Source organism: Caretta caretta, chromosome 3 (genome assembly GCF_965140235.1).
Source record: "Caretta caretta isolate rCarCar2 chromosome 3, rCarCar1.hap1, whole genome shotgun sequence".
Lineage (NCBI taxonomy): Eukaryota > Metazoa > Chordata > Testudines > Cheloniidae > Caretta > Caretta caretta.
In genome coordinates this window covers 159,490,083-159,503,866 of record NC_134208.1, presented here as the reverse complement: position 1 = coordinate 159,503,866, position 13,784 = coordinate 159,490,083, and the positions used below count along the sequence as shown (strand labels likewise).

Genomic DNA, 13,784 nt, shown 5'->3' with positions numbered 1-13,784 from the left:
AAGTTTATAAACCTGGAATAAAATCCAAGATTTACATTTCACTGTAATTTGGAATTTACTACATAATTTATGCTTTTTTGTGTTTATTACATACAATTGTTAATCTAACCAAATGAAATGAAGAATACCGATACTTTTCAATACTATTTCCAACTCTTCTAAATTTGAAATCATCCTTAAAAATTTTAACAATCTGGCAGGAACTGTTCTCTACACTAAGGTTTTTGACAGCAAATCTAGGTTAGGCTTAAATTCTAAAGATTCCTTCAGAAAACCTTGCAGATATAGCTCAAGAAGCCAGGATGTTGTCAATTCTCTGTTACTAGTGGCTTCTTTAAAAGTGAGACAAACTGGAATTAAGACAACAATATGCCTATTAAGCTTACCAACTAAAGCACTGAATCAATGGGGGCTAAACTCCCAGGATTGGGGAAGAGATGTTAGATTTTCTTCATTTGACTTCCCCTTTTAAAAATAAATTAAGATATTATATAAACAAAACAAAAAAAGAAAAATCTGTATAAAATTCACAACATTTTTTCTAGAAAGGAAAATCCTCAAAAACATCTTGAGGAAAGAAAAATTAAGATTTAATATTTAATTTATTTTCCACATTTCTACAAGTAGTAGATGAACTGCTCTCAAGGATGGTATTTGCGTGAATGATAATCAAAGCTGGTAGGAGAGTTTAAGCATATAAATACACAATCAACTGAGGTGTCTGGAGGCCCATCCGTACTAAAGAAATAGTATCTTCTCCACTAAAAAACGCAGTGTGCATTAAGAATCACAAAACTTGGCACTGAAAGGTCAAGAAATTAAGATTTCAGTTTAAATTTTTCATCTAATCTCTATATTCTGAATAATCTGCAGTCAAAGAAAAAGTTTAAAAGCCTTACCAGTTTCCTGTGAATTCAACACTTCTAAGGCATGCATCATGGCACTTGCGAAGACATTGGCATCTTCTTTACTGCCAAAGTTAAGACCATACACCTGTCTAGCATCACGCCACTGGTGGAAGGTCTGCGTAGCTTGATTGTACTTCAATCCTTTTGGAATGGCACAATTTATTACCACCTACAATGACAAAGTAAATACTTGTAAGTAAATTTTAAGTCTCAAATATTTACTGTAATTTTCCCCCCAATACATTTAAGCTTTATTTAATTTCTTTCCTGTAGAAATTTTGATTATTTAACTGTTTCATCCTGTTTTTAATAGATACAACAACACTTAGCTACTCATCAGGAGACCAGGTAAACTTCTCCTTTTAAGCCAAGTCCCAACACTGCCCCAAATCTGCGGGGAAAACCTGGGGGCCGTCAATTTCTGCATAATTTTAAGTTTTAATTTTGTACTTCTTTGAAATATATGAACTTTCTGATGTGAGCCAAGACAGCATTTTCTTCTGGACTTTGAGAAGTATTTACTGACCCCTTTTCTCTTAGTGGGGTGTTACTTTGCTATTATTAAGCTTCACAGTTCAGTGTCAACACTGACTGTTTTTTCTATGACCATTTCGTCAGGAATAACCTTGTAAACTGTGAATGTGTGTGTGCTTGGATATCAGAAGTTGTTTACAACCCACAATCCCAAAGGCTGTCTCTGAGCTTTAACATGTCTGGTGGCTTTCTGTGCATAGCAGGCAGCAAGAAAATTAAAGAGATCTTGGGGGCGCTGAGTAGATAGATATAGGTAGTTCCAACAATGAGATAAGCTTATGGATACTCATTTGGCAGGTAATTGCAAGGTTTAACATGGACTCCACTCTACACAGATAACCACTCTTCGCCTGCGAAGCAATGTTGACAGTTATGCAAGAGTGGTGCTATTTGTGAAAGTCTCTGGAAGTACTACTCAAGAGATTAAGAAAAATAATAGCTAAGGAAGTGGTCTTCTAATGGCCTTCTAATGAGCAGCACTGTACATGAAGTGATCTGTTTTAAGTGTTCCAAATATACTGAGATGGGGGTTGCCTTATATATGGTTCACTACAATGACAAAAAAAGTCTGCATTAAAACACAGCAATTATTTACACTAGACCATATCAGTTTGCTTACAAATAAAAGCAGTGACCGTTCTTATTGATCCTCATATCCCTCCCAGGCTCGGGCACTGCACAGAACCTCTCCAGCCACGGATCCAGAACACCCCTCTAGATCAGGACTTGCAAAGGAGTCCTTAGGCAGCAGTCTTATGGCTATCTTCTGTATGGCGGACAGCCAGATATGGGACTTTTAGGGCCCCTACACTGCATAAAGTGGCCAAAGTGGGGATGAAGGTCTGTCTCACCTGAGTATATCAATAAATGTAGAAGTTGCCACAACTATTAAATGTTTACAAATATAGTCAAAGTCCTTCCCATTTTGAGATATTTTTAAATTAAATGTAAGTATAGTTCAACACTGAAAATGTAAAAGTGGCACATTCTTACTCCACAGATCTGATTCCTGTATGTCCAGAGACATACAGTACTTAAACAAAATATAATATGTTGTACTCCTGTTGGACCTACAGAGCCAATACAGATGAAGAAACCAGAAAAGGATACTGGTGTGTTTGCTAGAACTCAATATTTGATGACAGACTCTTAATTGTTTGTGATGAGTGAGCCAGAAAGAACGAAGCTTAGACGCGAACTGTAAATCTCCACAGGGATAAAAGACCTGTGGCACGGCTGCAGCTGGCCTGGGTCAGCTGCACTAGGGCTCGGGGCGCTCAGGCTGTGGGGCTAAAGATCACTGTGTAGACGTTTGGTCTTAGGCTGGAGCCCGAGATCTGGGACCCTTCTGTGGCACTGCACCCCATATTCTTCACACTGATATTATTATGAGATATGATTATGACATAACTATATTTTATGCAAGATGGGTCATGTGAGATGTAACTGAAAAGTTTATGATTTACTGAATATGATTATCCTATTTGTATGCATGTATCATTTTTGTATCTGCAGTTATGAATATTGACTATTAATCTGTATTTCAAATGTAGTTACACCTGGGTAATGCCCACTAGACAAGCTGTTTTCAATCTAGATAGTGGGTGGGAAAGGGCCTATTCAGGGCAATGGGCCATTAGGCAAAAACAATAGGCCTCAGGAGATGCTTATCTCCCACCTGGCGAGCCATCCAGTGAATGCTCCAAACAGCCTGAGAGTCATGGCTACTATAACTCTACAACATAGGTAGGCAAACTTTTTGGCCTGAGCGCCACATCTGGGAATAGAAATTTATGGTGGGCATGAATGCTCACAAAATTGCGGTTGGGGGGCAGGAGGGAGAGTGAGGGCTCTGGCTGGGGGTGCAGGCTCTGGGGTGGGGTGTAGGAGGGTGCTCCAGGCTGGGACTGAGGGGTTCAGAGGGCAGGAGGGGGATCAGGCTGGGGCAGGGGCACAGAGAGAGGCTCAGGAGTGCAGGCTCCAGGCGGTGCTTCCTTCAAGCGGCTCCCGGAAGCAGCAGCATGTCCCCCCTCCAGCTCCTACGTGGAGGCATGATGGCCAGGCGGCGCTGTGCACTGCCCCGTCCGCAGGCACCACTCCCACAGCTCCCATTGGCTGCAGTTCCTGGCTAATAGGCACTGCGGGGTGGCGCTTTGGGCAGGGGCAACGTGTAGAGCAGAGCCCCCTGGCTGCCCCTACGTGTAGGAGCCAGAAGGGGATATGCCACTGCTTCCAGGAGCCACGTGGAGAGGCCCTTGACCCTGCTCCCCAGCTCTACAAGGACGTGCGATGAGACCACATGTCTCTAGACTCCATCTTGGGATGTCAGTAATTTTCCACTGACTGGTCTGGGAAACAAGCTTTGATGCAAAGGGTTCCTGCCATATACAAAAGCTATATAAGGCGGCGAGTGACATCATTTGGGGATCTTTGCTCCCCACAAGACAACTCCTGGAAACACCTGAGGAAAAAAGATTGAACTGGGGGAAGTGCTGGATACAGGCTAAAGGGATTTTTAGCCTGAGAATGAAACACCTGGGGATTCCAAGCTGTAAAGCAAGTGCTAAGTGCAGCTCCCCCCTTAAAAATCTGGAGCCTGCTTATATCATCTCTTTGGATATGAACAACGGATTCTCACCTGATCTATTTAGTATACAGTAACTCCTCCCCTTAAAGTCGTCCCAGTTAACACTGTCTCATTGTTACGTTGCTGATCAATTAGAGAACATGCTCGTTTGAAGTTGTGCAACGATCCCTTATAATGTTGTTCAGCAGCCACCTGCTTTGTCCACTGCTTGCAGAAAGAACAGCCCGTTAGAGCTAGCTGGCGGGGGCTTGGAACCAGGGTGGATTGGCAGCCCCCCATCAGCTCCCCGCTCCCCTAAGTTCCCTGTGCAGCAGCTGCCCAGTAGGCTGTCAACTGCCAGGCAGTTCAGCTGTCCCTCCCCCTACTGCTGTGTGCTGCTCCTGCCCTCTGCCTTGGAGCTGCTCCTGGGAGCTTCCTGCTTGCTGTGTGGGGCTGGTCAGAGAGCCTGCTTGTAACTGCAGCTGGATGTCCCCCTACCTGTATGTATGCTGGTGAAAGTGCAGGTTGGAGGGCTTTGTAGCTTGTAGTACAGTGCGAGAGGGAGCCCAGGCTGGTGGGTCAGGGGGCTCAGTGGTACCCCAGTTCCAGTTGGCACTTAGGGGGAACCATCACACCTCCATCCTCACAGGGTCCAGGAGCGCAGGCTCCAGTCCAAGCGTGAACATCAATACAGCGATTTTTCAGCCCTGGAGCCTGAGCCCTGCGAGCCCAAGTCAGCTGACCCAAGACAGCCATGGGTTTTTTATCCCTGTGTAGATATATCCTCAGATTCCACAGTGAGTTTATGGGGCTGGCAGTGTGAAACAAAATCTTTACATGTGAACTAACCGGAGTTGATCTGAAAGCCATTAACACCAAGAATATGTACCTGCGTGATACCAAAGTCATTCTACAGAGTAGAACTGCATTATTAGATAATTTTATGGGCTCAGACCACAAAGTTTTGTATGCAAACATGGTAAGATTTCCAGAATAGAAGACTTTAAAAAATTTTTTTATCTATTCTACCTTTTTTATCTATTTGAGAAAACGTGGACCTTATTCTGCTTCTGTTACATCAGCTTAACATCAGTAGTTATATCTATAGTCACATCAGTTTGAGTAAAACTGCATTTTGTCCATATTTCTTCAATTGAAATTCCACAGTATAAATCTGCATTAATTTACAGGTAAGGTAGTTTTACTCAAGTTCTTGCACTTACTTAGTAAGTTTACTGCTGTTAAAGCTAAACCTTGAGAAGTATGGAAGTGATCAGTTAAGGTAACATTTTATTATTGTTGTAGTTTATGCATTTGATTAATATTGATGTGAAAATTCACCAGAAACATTCCCATAACAACATTAACTCTAATTCACAAATGTATAGTACCAGTGAATTTTCAATATACGCATCACTACACACTTTTCACGGGACATGATATCCACGGATTAGTAACAAGTATGTTAACAGTTTTCATACATACACCTCTACCTAGATATAACACGAATTTGGACATAACGCAGTAAAGCAGTGCTCTGGGGGGTGGGGCTGCGTGCTCCAGTGGATCAGTGCGTCAGTGTGTCTGGCTCTGACATGCTGCTCTGAGTGGCGTGTTAAGGGTGCCAGGCCGGGGCCGACGGGTTGGATATGGGCAGAGGGTCTTGGTGGGCTGTCAGGGGACAGAAAGCAGGGAGGTAGGGTATGGGGTGGGGTCCTGGGGGTGATTAGGGATGGGGGGGTCTCTGGAGTTGGCAGTCAGGGGACAAGGAGCAGGGGGGCTTAGATCGGGAGTGGGGTCTCTGGAGGGGTGGTTGGGGTGGGGGGTCTCTGGAGGGGCGGTCAGGGGACAAGGAGGGGGACAAGGAGCAGGATGGGTACTGCATACACCGTGTTAGTTCTAACAAAAATGATTTGCTGACTATTAAGAACGGAAATGCTTGAGGCCAAAGCAAGTTCGATATAACGTGGTTTCACCTATAACGCGGTAAAAAATTTTGGCTCCCGAGGACCGCGTTATATTGGGGTAGAGGTGTACCTTGAGAATCAAACAACGTAATTGGAATGTATAATGTAAATGTTGACGTTAATACTAAGTAAATCATTAACTTTAAGAGCAACAGAATGTTGCCTTAGTTTATCATGTGCATACATTAAAATTCAGTATTTTTTTTGTTTTTGAAATAGTTCCTAGGTATTTTCTATAAAGGTTATACTATTCACTCTTGCAACCTTAGCTAAGTTGACATTTCTATAAATGAAAATTTATAATAGCCAGCACTGCCAAACAAAGAATTTATAATCCAATAGCAGGATTTTTTTGAAGTTACAGGAGACTGAACAAAAGGCACCTGTCAAGATCAGAAACATGACTGACCATTATACCATCAGTAATTGTCACTTTATATTGGAAAGTGGGAATATTTTAAAGTCAAAGTAAATTTGTCAAGTATGCCTTAAGATACATTATTTTATCATATATTAAAGTTTCCAAACACAGACATTTATCATCCAGTTTTAGAATGCACACCAAAGACACTATCAATTTTTGCCATAGGTTTATGAGACAATCAATTTGCATGGTCAGTAGTGAAATATCTGAAAAAAGACCCATTCGTTATAAAAAATATTGATATATAAAATTAGAGATGGAACATGAGAAAAATGACCTTCTTTCTAGTACTACTTTTAATATTTCAGTCAAATGCCTTTAGTCAGGACAAACCATTTTAAGTTACAGAGGTTCACAATTAAACCAGTATTGCCTCCACAATATACACATCCAGATAAGTAATCAGGTAATTATACAAAGATCTTTATAAAATATATCAAGATCAACCTAAAACTAAGTTTCAAAACAATACGCATAACAAAAACAGAATCCATCAAGCACTGAATTTCATTAGTGTTTTTTCCTAAGGCGGCTCCATGGCTAACATATAGCAACATCTCAGATATTAACATTCTACAAATACATTAGAAGCAAGAGAAAGACCAAGGACAGGGTAGGCCCGTTACTCAATGAGGTGGGAAAATAACAGAAAATGTGGAAATGGCAGAGATGCTTAATGACTTCTTTGTTTAGATTTTCACCAAGAAGGTTGGTGGTGTTTGGACATCTAACATAGTGAATGTCAGTGAAAATGCTCTTTTCCAGATGTCTGTGGCAAATACAGTGCCAACCTATAAAAGGGGAAATAAGGACAACCTGTGAAATTACAGACCCATCAGCTTAACTTCTATACCAGGAAAGATAATGGAGCAAATAATTAAAAGCAACCAATTTGCAAACATCTAGAAGATAAGGTGATAAGTGACAGTCAGCATGAACAAATAGTGTCAAACCAACCTGATAGCTTTCTTTGACAGGGTAACAAGCCTTGTGGATATGGGGGAAGTGGTAGACATGGTATAGCTTAACTTTAGTAAAGCTTTCAATACTGTCTCGCATGACCTTCTCATAAACAAACTAGGGAAATGCAACGTAGATGGAGCTACTATAAGGTGGATGCAAAACTGGTTGGAAAACCTTTCCCAGAGAGAAGTTATCAGTGGTTCACAGTCATGGTGGAAAGGCATAAGTGGGGTCCCGCAGGGATCAGTTCTAGGTTTGGTTCTGTTCAATACCTTCATCAATGATTTAGCTCACCGGTTCTCAAACTGTGAGTCGTGACCCCAAAATGGGTCACAACCAATGGGGTTGCTAGGACTGCTGTTAGACTTGCTGGTGTTCAGAGCCGAAGCCAAAGCCTGAGCCCCACCGCCTAGGACCAAAGTTGAAGCCCGAGGCGCTTCAGCCCTGGGTGGCAGGGCTCAGGTTACAGGCCCCCTACCTGGGGCTGCAGCCCTTGAGCTTCAGCTTTGCCCCCCCCCGGTCCAGGGTGATGGGGCCTTGGGTGAGCTCAGACTTCAGTCTCCCCTCCTTAGGTTGTGTAGTAATTTTTGTTGTCAGAAGGGCGTCGCGGTGCAATGAAGTTTGAGAATCCCTGATTTAGATAATGGCACAGAGAGTACACAAAGTTTGCGGATGATACCAAGCTGGGAGGGGTTGCAAGTACTTTGGAGGATAGGATTAAAATTCAAAATGATCTGGACAAACTGGAGAAATGGTCTGAAGTAAATAGGATGAAATTCAGAAAGGACAACTGTAAAGCACTCCATTTAGGAAGGAACAATCAGTTACACACATACAAAATGGGAAATGACTGCCTAGGAAGGAGTACTGCGGAAAGGGATCTGCGGGTCATAGTGGACCACGAGGTAAATATAAGTCAACAGTGTAACTCTGTTGCAAAAAAAGCAAACATCTTTCTGGGAAGTATTAGCAGGAGTGTTGTAAGCAAGACACGAGAAGTAATTCTTCTGCTCTACTCCGCGCTGATTAAGCCTCAACTGGAGTATTGTGACCAGTTCTGGGCACCACATTTCTGGAAAGATGGACAAATTGGAGAAAGTCCAGAGAAGAGCAACAAAAATGATTAAAGGTCTAGAAAACCTGACCCATGAGGGAAGATTGAAAAAAAAAACTGGGTTTTTTTAGTCTGGAATAGAGAAGACTGAAAGGGGACATAACAGTTTTCAAGTACATAAAAGATTGTTACAAGGAGGAGGGAGAAAATTGTTAATTTCTGAGGATAGAAGCAATGAGCTTAAATTGCAACAAGGGAGGTTTAGGTTGGACATTAGGAAAAACTTCCTTTCAGGGTGGTTAAGTACTGGAATAAATTGCCTAGAGAGGTTGTGGAATCTCCATCGTTGCAGATTTTTAAGAGCAGATTAACAAATACCTGTCAGGAATGGTCTAGAGATAATACTTAGTCCTGCCATCAGTGCAGGGGACTGGGCTAGATGACCACTGGAGGTCCCATCCAGTCCTATGATTCTATGATTTAAAAAAAGTTTAGACAGTTGACAATCTCAGAGTCATCTGTAATTCTACCAGTTGAGTTAGATCTACACCAAAATAATTTCACAAATCACAACACGACAGGAACTAGTGTATCAGCATGCACATTTTGCTTCAAGGACGACTGTCAACCCTAAATACCATATTATTTCACACCTTAAATTTAGTTCAGCTTCAGAGAAAGATAATCCAATTAATATTTCTGTATTTTTTTCTTTTAAATGAAGATTTGTCAAACTTTGACATCAGAAATAAAATGCCTTGCCCTTATAGTGGAATCATTTTAACACTAGAGAGATTAACATCTACTCATTCTTTGTAGAACAAACAAAAACAATGAGTTTTGTCACTTTTGCTTCTCACTACATTCACTCTCATGAACAATTGGATGTTGATGAGATACCCAATACAAGAGTACTACTTTCACATCACTCTCCATAGCATTGGTGTCCAAACTTTTCCTCTAAGCCCCCCATCAGTAATGGAATGTGTCCGCAGCCCCCTGGGCCAAAAGCCGAGCTGCGGCCAGAGTTGGGAACAGAGCTGCGGCCGGGAGCAAAGCTCTAGCTGTGGCCAGGAGCAGTGCCGGAGTGGAGCAGAGAAGGGCTGGGGGTGTGGGGATTGGCCTGGGCCCCGCAGTACCCCACCTCAATGTTCCTGCACACCCCCATAGGGGACACGGCCCACAATTTTTGCAAGCTGGCATCATTTTCAAAACCACTCTTAACCAGCATGGAGGGATCACTTCTGCATGTCATGATCCTGACAGTTACTAATACACAGAGGCTGCTGCACATGTATTTGAGATCATGCACCCAAGTGATGGTTGCTTTGGAGGCTAGCTGTCACACTACCAAGCTGATCTGGCTAAAGGAGAAAGAGGATGTCAAGCTGCTACTTGGGGATGATCTTTTCCTGGGAGCAGCTTCACTTACTGCAGAGCAGTTTCTGGACTTGGGAAATGAGCAGTAACTGGTAGGAAAACAAAGTGATGGAATCCTGGGGATGACCAGCAGAATTTCAGATGACAAAGGCCACTTTCCTAGAGATCTGCAGGGAGCTCACCCCAAATCTACAGCAACAGAACACCAACATCAATGCTCTTCTAAACATGGAGAAATATTTGGGCATTCCCATCTAGAAGCTCAACACCCCGACTGCTTCCAGTCAGTGACTAACCAATTTGGTGTGTTAGGTTGACTGTTGGAGCTGTTGTCATATAGGTGTCATACCAAAAAGAAGGTGCTGATTGGGTGGGCCAACAATGCTCAGAACCACTAACCACCACACAACAGGACCATCAGAGGCTCGTTCACCTGCACTTCTACCAATGTGATATATGCCATCATGTGCCAGCAATGCCCCTCTGCCATGTACATTGGTCAAACTGGACAGTCTCTACATAAAAGAATAAATGGACACAAATCAGACATCAAGAATTATAACATTCAAAAACCAGTTGGAGAACTCTTCAATCTCTCTGGTCAGTCACTCGATTACAGACCTAAAAGTGGCAATACTTCAACAAAAAAACTTCAAAAACAGACTCCAACGAGAGACTGCTCAATTGGAATTAGTTTGCAAACTGGATACAATTAACTTAGGCTTGAATAGAGACTGGGAGTGGATGGGTCATTACACAAAGTAAAACTATTTCCCCATGTTTATTCCCCACCTCCCCCACCGTTCCTCAGACGTTCTTGTCAACTGCTGGAAATGGCCCACCTTGATTATCACTACAAAAGGTTTCCCCCCCTTCCCCCTCCTGCTGGTAATAGCTCACCTTAAGTGATCACTCTGGTTACAGCGTGTATGGTAACACCCATTGTTTCATGCTCTCTATGTAGATAAATCTCTCCACTGTATTTTCCACTGAATGCATCCGATGAAGTGAGCTCTAGCTCACGAAAGCTTATGCTCAAATAAAGTAGTTAGTCTCTAAGGTGCCACAAATACTCCTTTTCTTTTTGCGAATACAGACTAACACGGCTGCTACTCTGAAAAATGCTCAGGATGTTATTGATAGATTTGCACACTTTGGATTCCCAAATTGTACCGAGGACATTGACAGAAACCATTTTTGCCCCCTGCATCAGGCCTCAAGATTTATAAACAAAAAGGGTTATTGCTCCAAGGCCTGTTTGATCATTGTGGCACATTCAACGATATTTATGTGGGGTACTCTGGAAAGGTCCATGATGGAAGGATCTTTTGAAACTCCCATCTGTTTTCCCTAATGAAAAATTGAACTTCTGCTAACAAGATCACTATGGACATTAACAGTGTTGTGAATCCCTGTGTTATTCTGGGAGACCCAGCTTACTCTCTGCTTCCGTGGCTTACCAAGTCTTTTACTGAACTTGGATAGAAGAAAGGACCTGTTCTTCTATACCTTGAGTAGCTTCAAGATGACAGCGGAACATACATTTGGAGGGCTGACAGGGAAATGGGGATGTCTAAGAAGACTCGAGGCTGCTGAGCAATATCTGCCCTGTGTTACAACTGCTTGCTGTATTTTGCACATCTATGAGAACAAACAGAGCCCCACTGATATGTGGGAGGTAGAGGTGAAGAGACATTCAGAGTGCTATGAGCAGTGAGACAGCCTTCCTCTGCAAACTGCAGCAAATCATCAACGGCCACATTGTCAGGTATGCCTTGTGCTCCCTACTAAGGGCTGAAAATGCTGAAATGATATTTCATTTTGCTTTCTTGCAGGGTTTCATCGCCTTGTGTGTCAGCTGTAGTCTTTTATGGCTCAACTGTTTTATACAAGCTTTGGGCAACAGTCTATTGAAAGATCATTTGTTATATTTAAGGGATGTGTAATTATTTTTCAGAAAAGCTCAAAGTTTACATTAAAAACTTTAATAAATATCAGACAGTGCAAACAATAAAGCGATTAACTGAACAAATCTGTGCAAACTTTAACCATTGTCACACAAACCACAAAAATTAAACAGTGTAAACTTTGGAATAATGAAAACATGTGAAACACATCCTTAAAAGTACTGAGTGCACACATTTGTGTTGCACTTTTCACAAACATGGTAAGGTGCAGGAAATCTGCCTGTTGTCTTTTCCCGAGGTGTAGAATGACAAGGAAAGATGTCATCACTTGTGGTTGTTCACATGAAGGTGGAGTCCCAGATTTAGCTGTTTTCTCTATCTGCGAGTGGGGAGGGAAGTGGCTCTGACTGAAATTTTGGGAAGCATACTGCTACTCCCAAATAAGCTCTGTTGCCAAGGACTGCGGAACACGGCTGAGATGTGATTATGGCTGTAGGAGGTAACATTGTATTAACATGTTCTCCAACAAAGCTGTGTGCTTCTGCATCAGTTCAGGGAACTGTTTCTGCAGGTCCCTGTCTTTTTCTATGACTTCCCCTTTCAGCTCTGTCTTTCTCCTTCTCCACAAGGAGAACTCCCCTCCAGTCCTATTGTCTTCTTGCTCCTCATGTGTAGGAGACAAGGGGTCACACATTTCATCCTTGTCTTCCTTTTCTTGACACAGAGATTTGCCAGGCTTTCGGTAGTAAACAACATTCCTGTCCTTGGGGGTTTTGGGGCTTAAGGTGCAGAAGCTGGGCAACTGAGAAACAGAACAAGTAGATACTGTACAAATTCCAGTTTCCATGCCAACAATGATAAAAAAAATTCCCTCAGTTTTGGAAGGCCATTCCTGTAGCCTCTTCCTAGACTGGGATGGGCTTGAAAATGGTAAGATGTTTTCCATGTTACTTCCCCTTTGCATAGGGATCCTGTTCTTATTATGGGTTGCTGGTGTGGTGAGTGGCAGGGGTAAAGGGGTAAGTGGCAGGGGTAAAGGGCTTGTTCTTGGGGTGTCCGTGGGCGATGGGGTGCTTGCTTTGGAGGATATTAACCTGATACAAGTCACAGTGCAACGTTCATGCCAGAACAGAATGGTTTCTTTGCCTTAAATTCTGTTTTTTCTCACCTACAGGCATTTACAAAGTGCATTAAAAAATAAATAGAGTTCAGCAGTAATTGTTGAGAATGGAAGGGGTTAGCAATGCTGGCAGTCTGATTACAGCTAACCAAGTGCCTTATAATTTCTATGCCTTTTAGATGCCTCCTTTTGGGAAGTATACCGCACAAAATGCTATGTATAGCTGCAAGTTCAGGCCATTGTTCAAAGCAAAGTACTTTTTATATTACCTTATTTTTATTACCTGTGGTTCTGTAATTTATGCCTCTTTATTTAAACCCATCACAGTGCCAATAGCTTGAATGGGATGGGAGTTGTAGGCCACAGCAGTCAACTGAGAGGACGTGGGAAAAGGGACGAGAAATAGGGGGAGGGAGTGGGTGCCAGTCCTGCTGGGGCCCATGGACTATTAAAATATAGGGGTCAACAATCAGCTACTGAGTCAGACTTCCCCCCACCCCCCAAATTGTGAGGAAATATATGACCTCTTCATGACACAATGAGGATACATGGGGCAAGGCTGCTGTAGCAGTGCTAAAATAATGAGAAAGGTATGTGGCTCCAGGAGTGTGTAATCACAAATGGGGTGATCCTGGTTGCAACATTTAAATGGGGATGTAACATTTGGTCTGTATGACTCCAGAGCATTACAGGGTATTCTTGCCAGCAAGTTAAAGAAGTATGGGCTGGATGAATGGACTATAAGGTGGATAGAGAGCTAGCTAGATTGTCGGGCTCAACGGGTAGTGATCAATGGCTCCATGTCTACTTGGCAGCCGGTATCAAGTGGAGTGCCCCAGGGGTCGGTCCTGGGGCCGGTTTTGTTCAATATCTTCACAAATGATCTGGAGGATGGTGTGGATTGCACCCTCAGCAAGTTTGCAGATGACACTAAACTGGGAGGAGTGGTAGATATGCTGGA

General features: G+C 42.7%; 1 protein-coding gene across 13 annotated transcripts in view; it reads right to left on the bottom strand.

Annotated features, from left to right (window-relative positions):
• Window positions 1-13,784, bottom strand: part of ENAH (ENAH actin regulator) — a 196,592-nt gene that overhangs the window by 112,127 nt on the left and 70,681 nt on the right. For all 13 annotated transcript variants that reach the window (XM_075127055.1, XM_075127054.1, XM_075127056.1 and 10 more), the window contains one exon: window positions 900-1,077. In XM_075127055.1, the coding sequence (XP_074983156.1) occupies window positions 900-1,077 (178 nt within the window). The remainder of the gene's footprint in view (window positions 1-899; window positions 1,078-13,784) is intronic.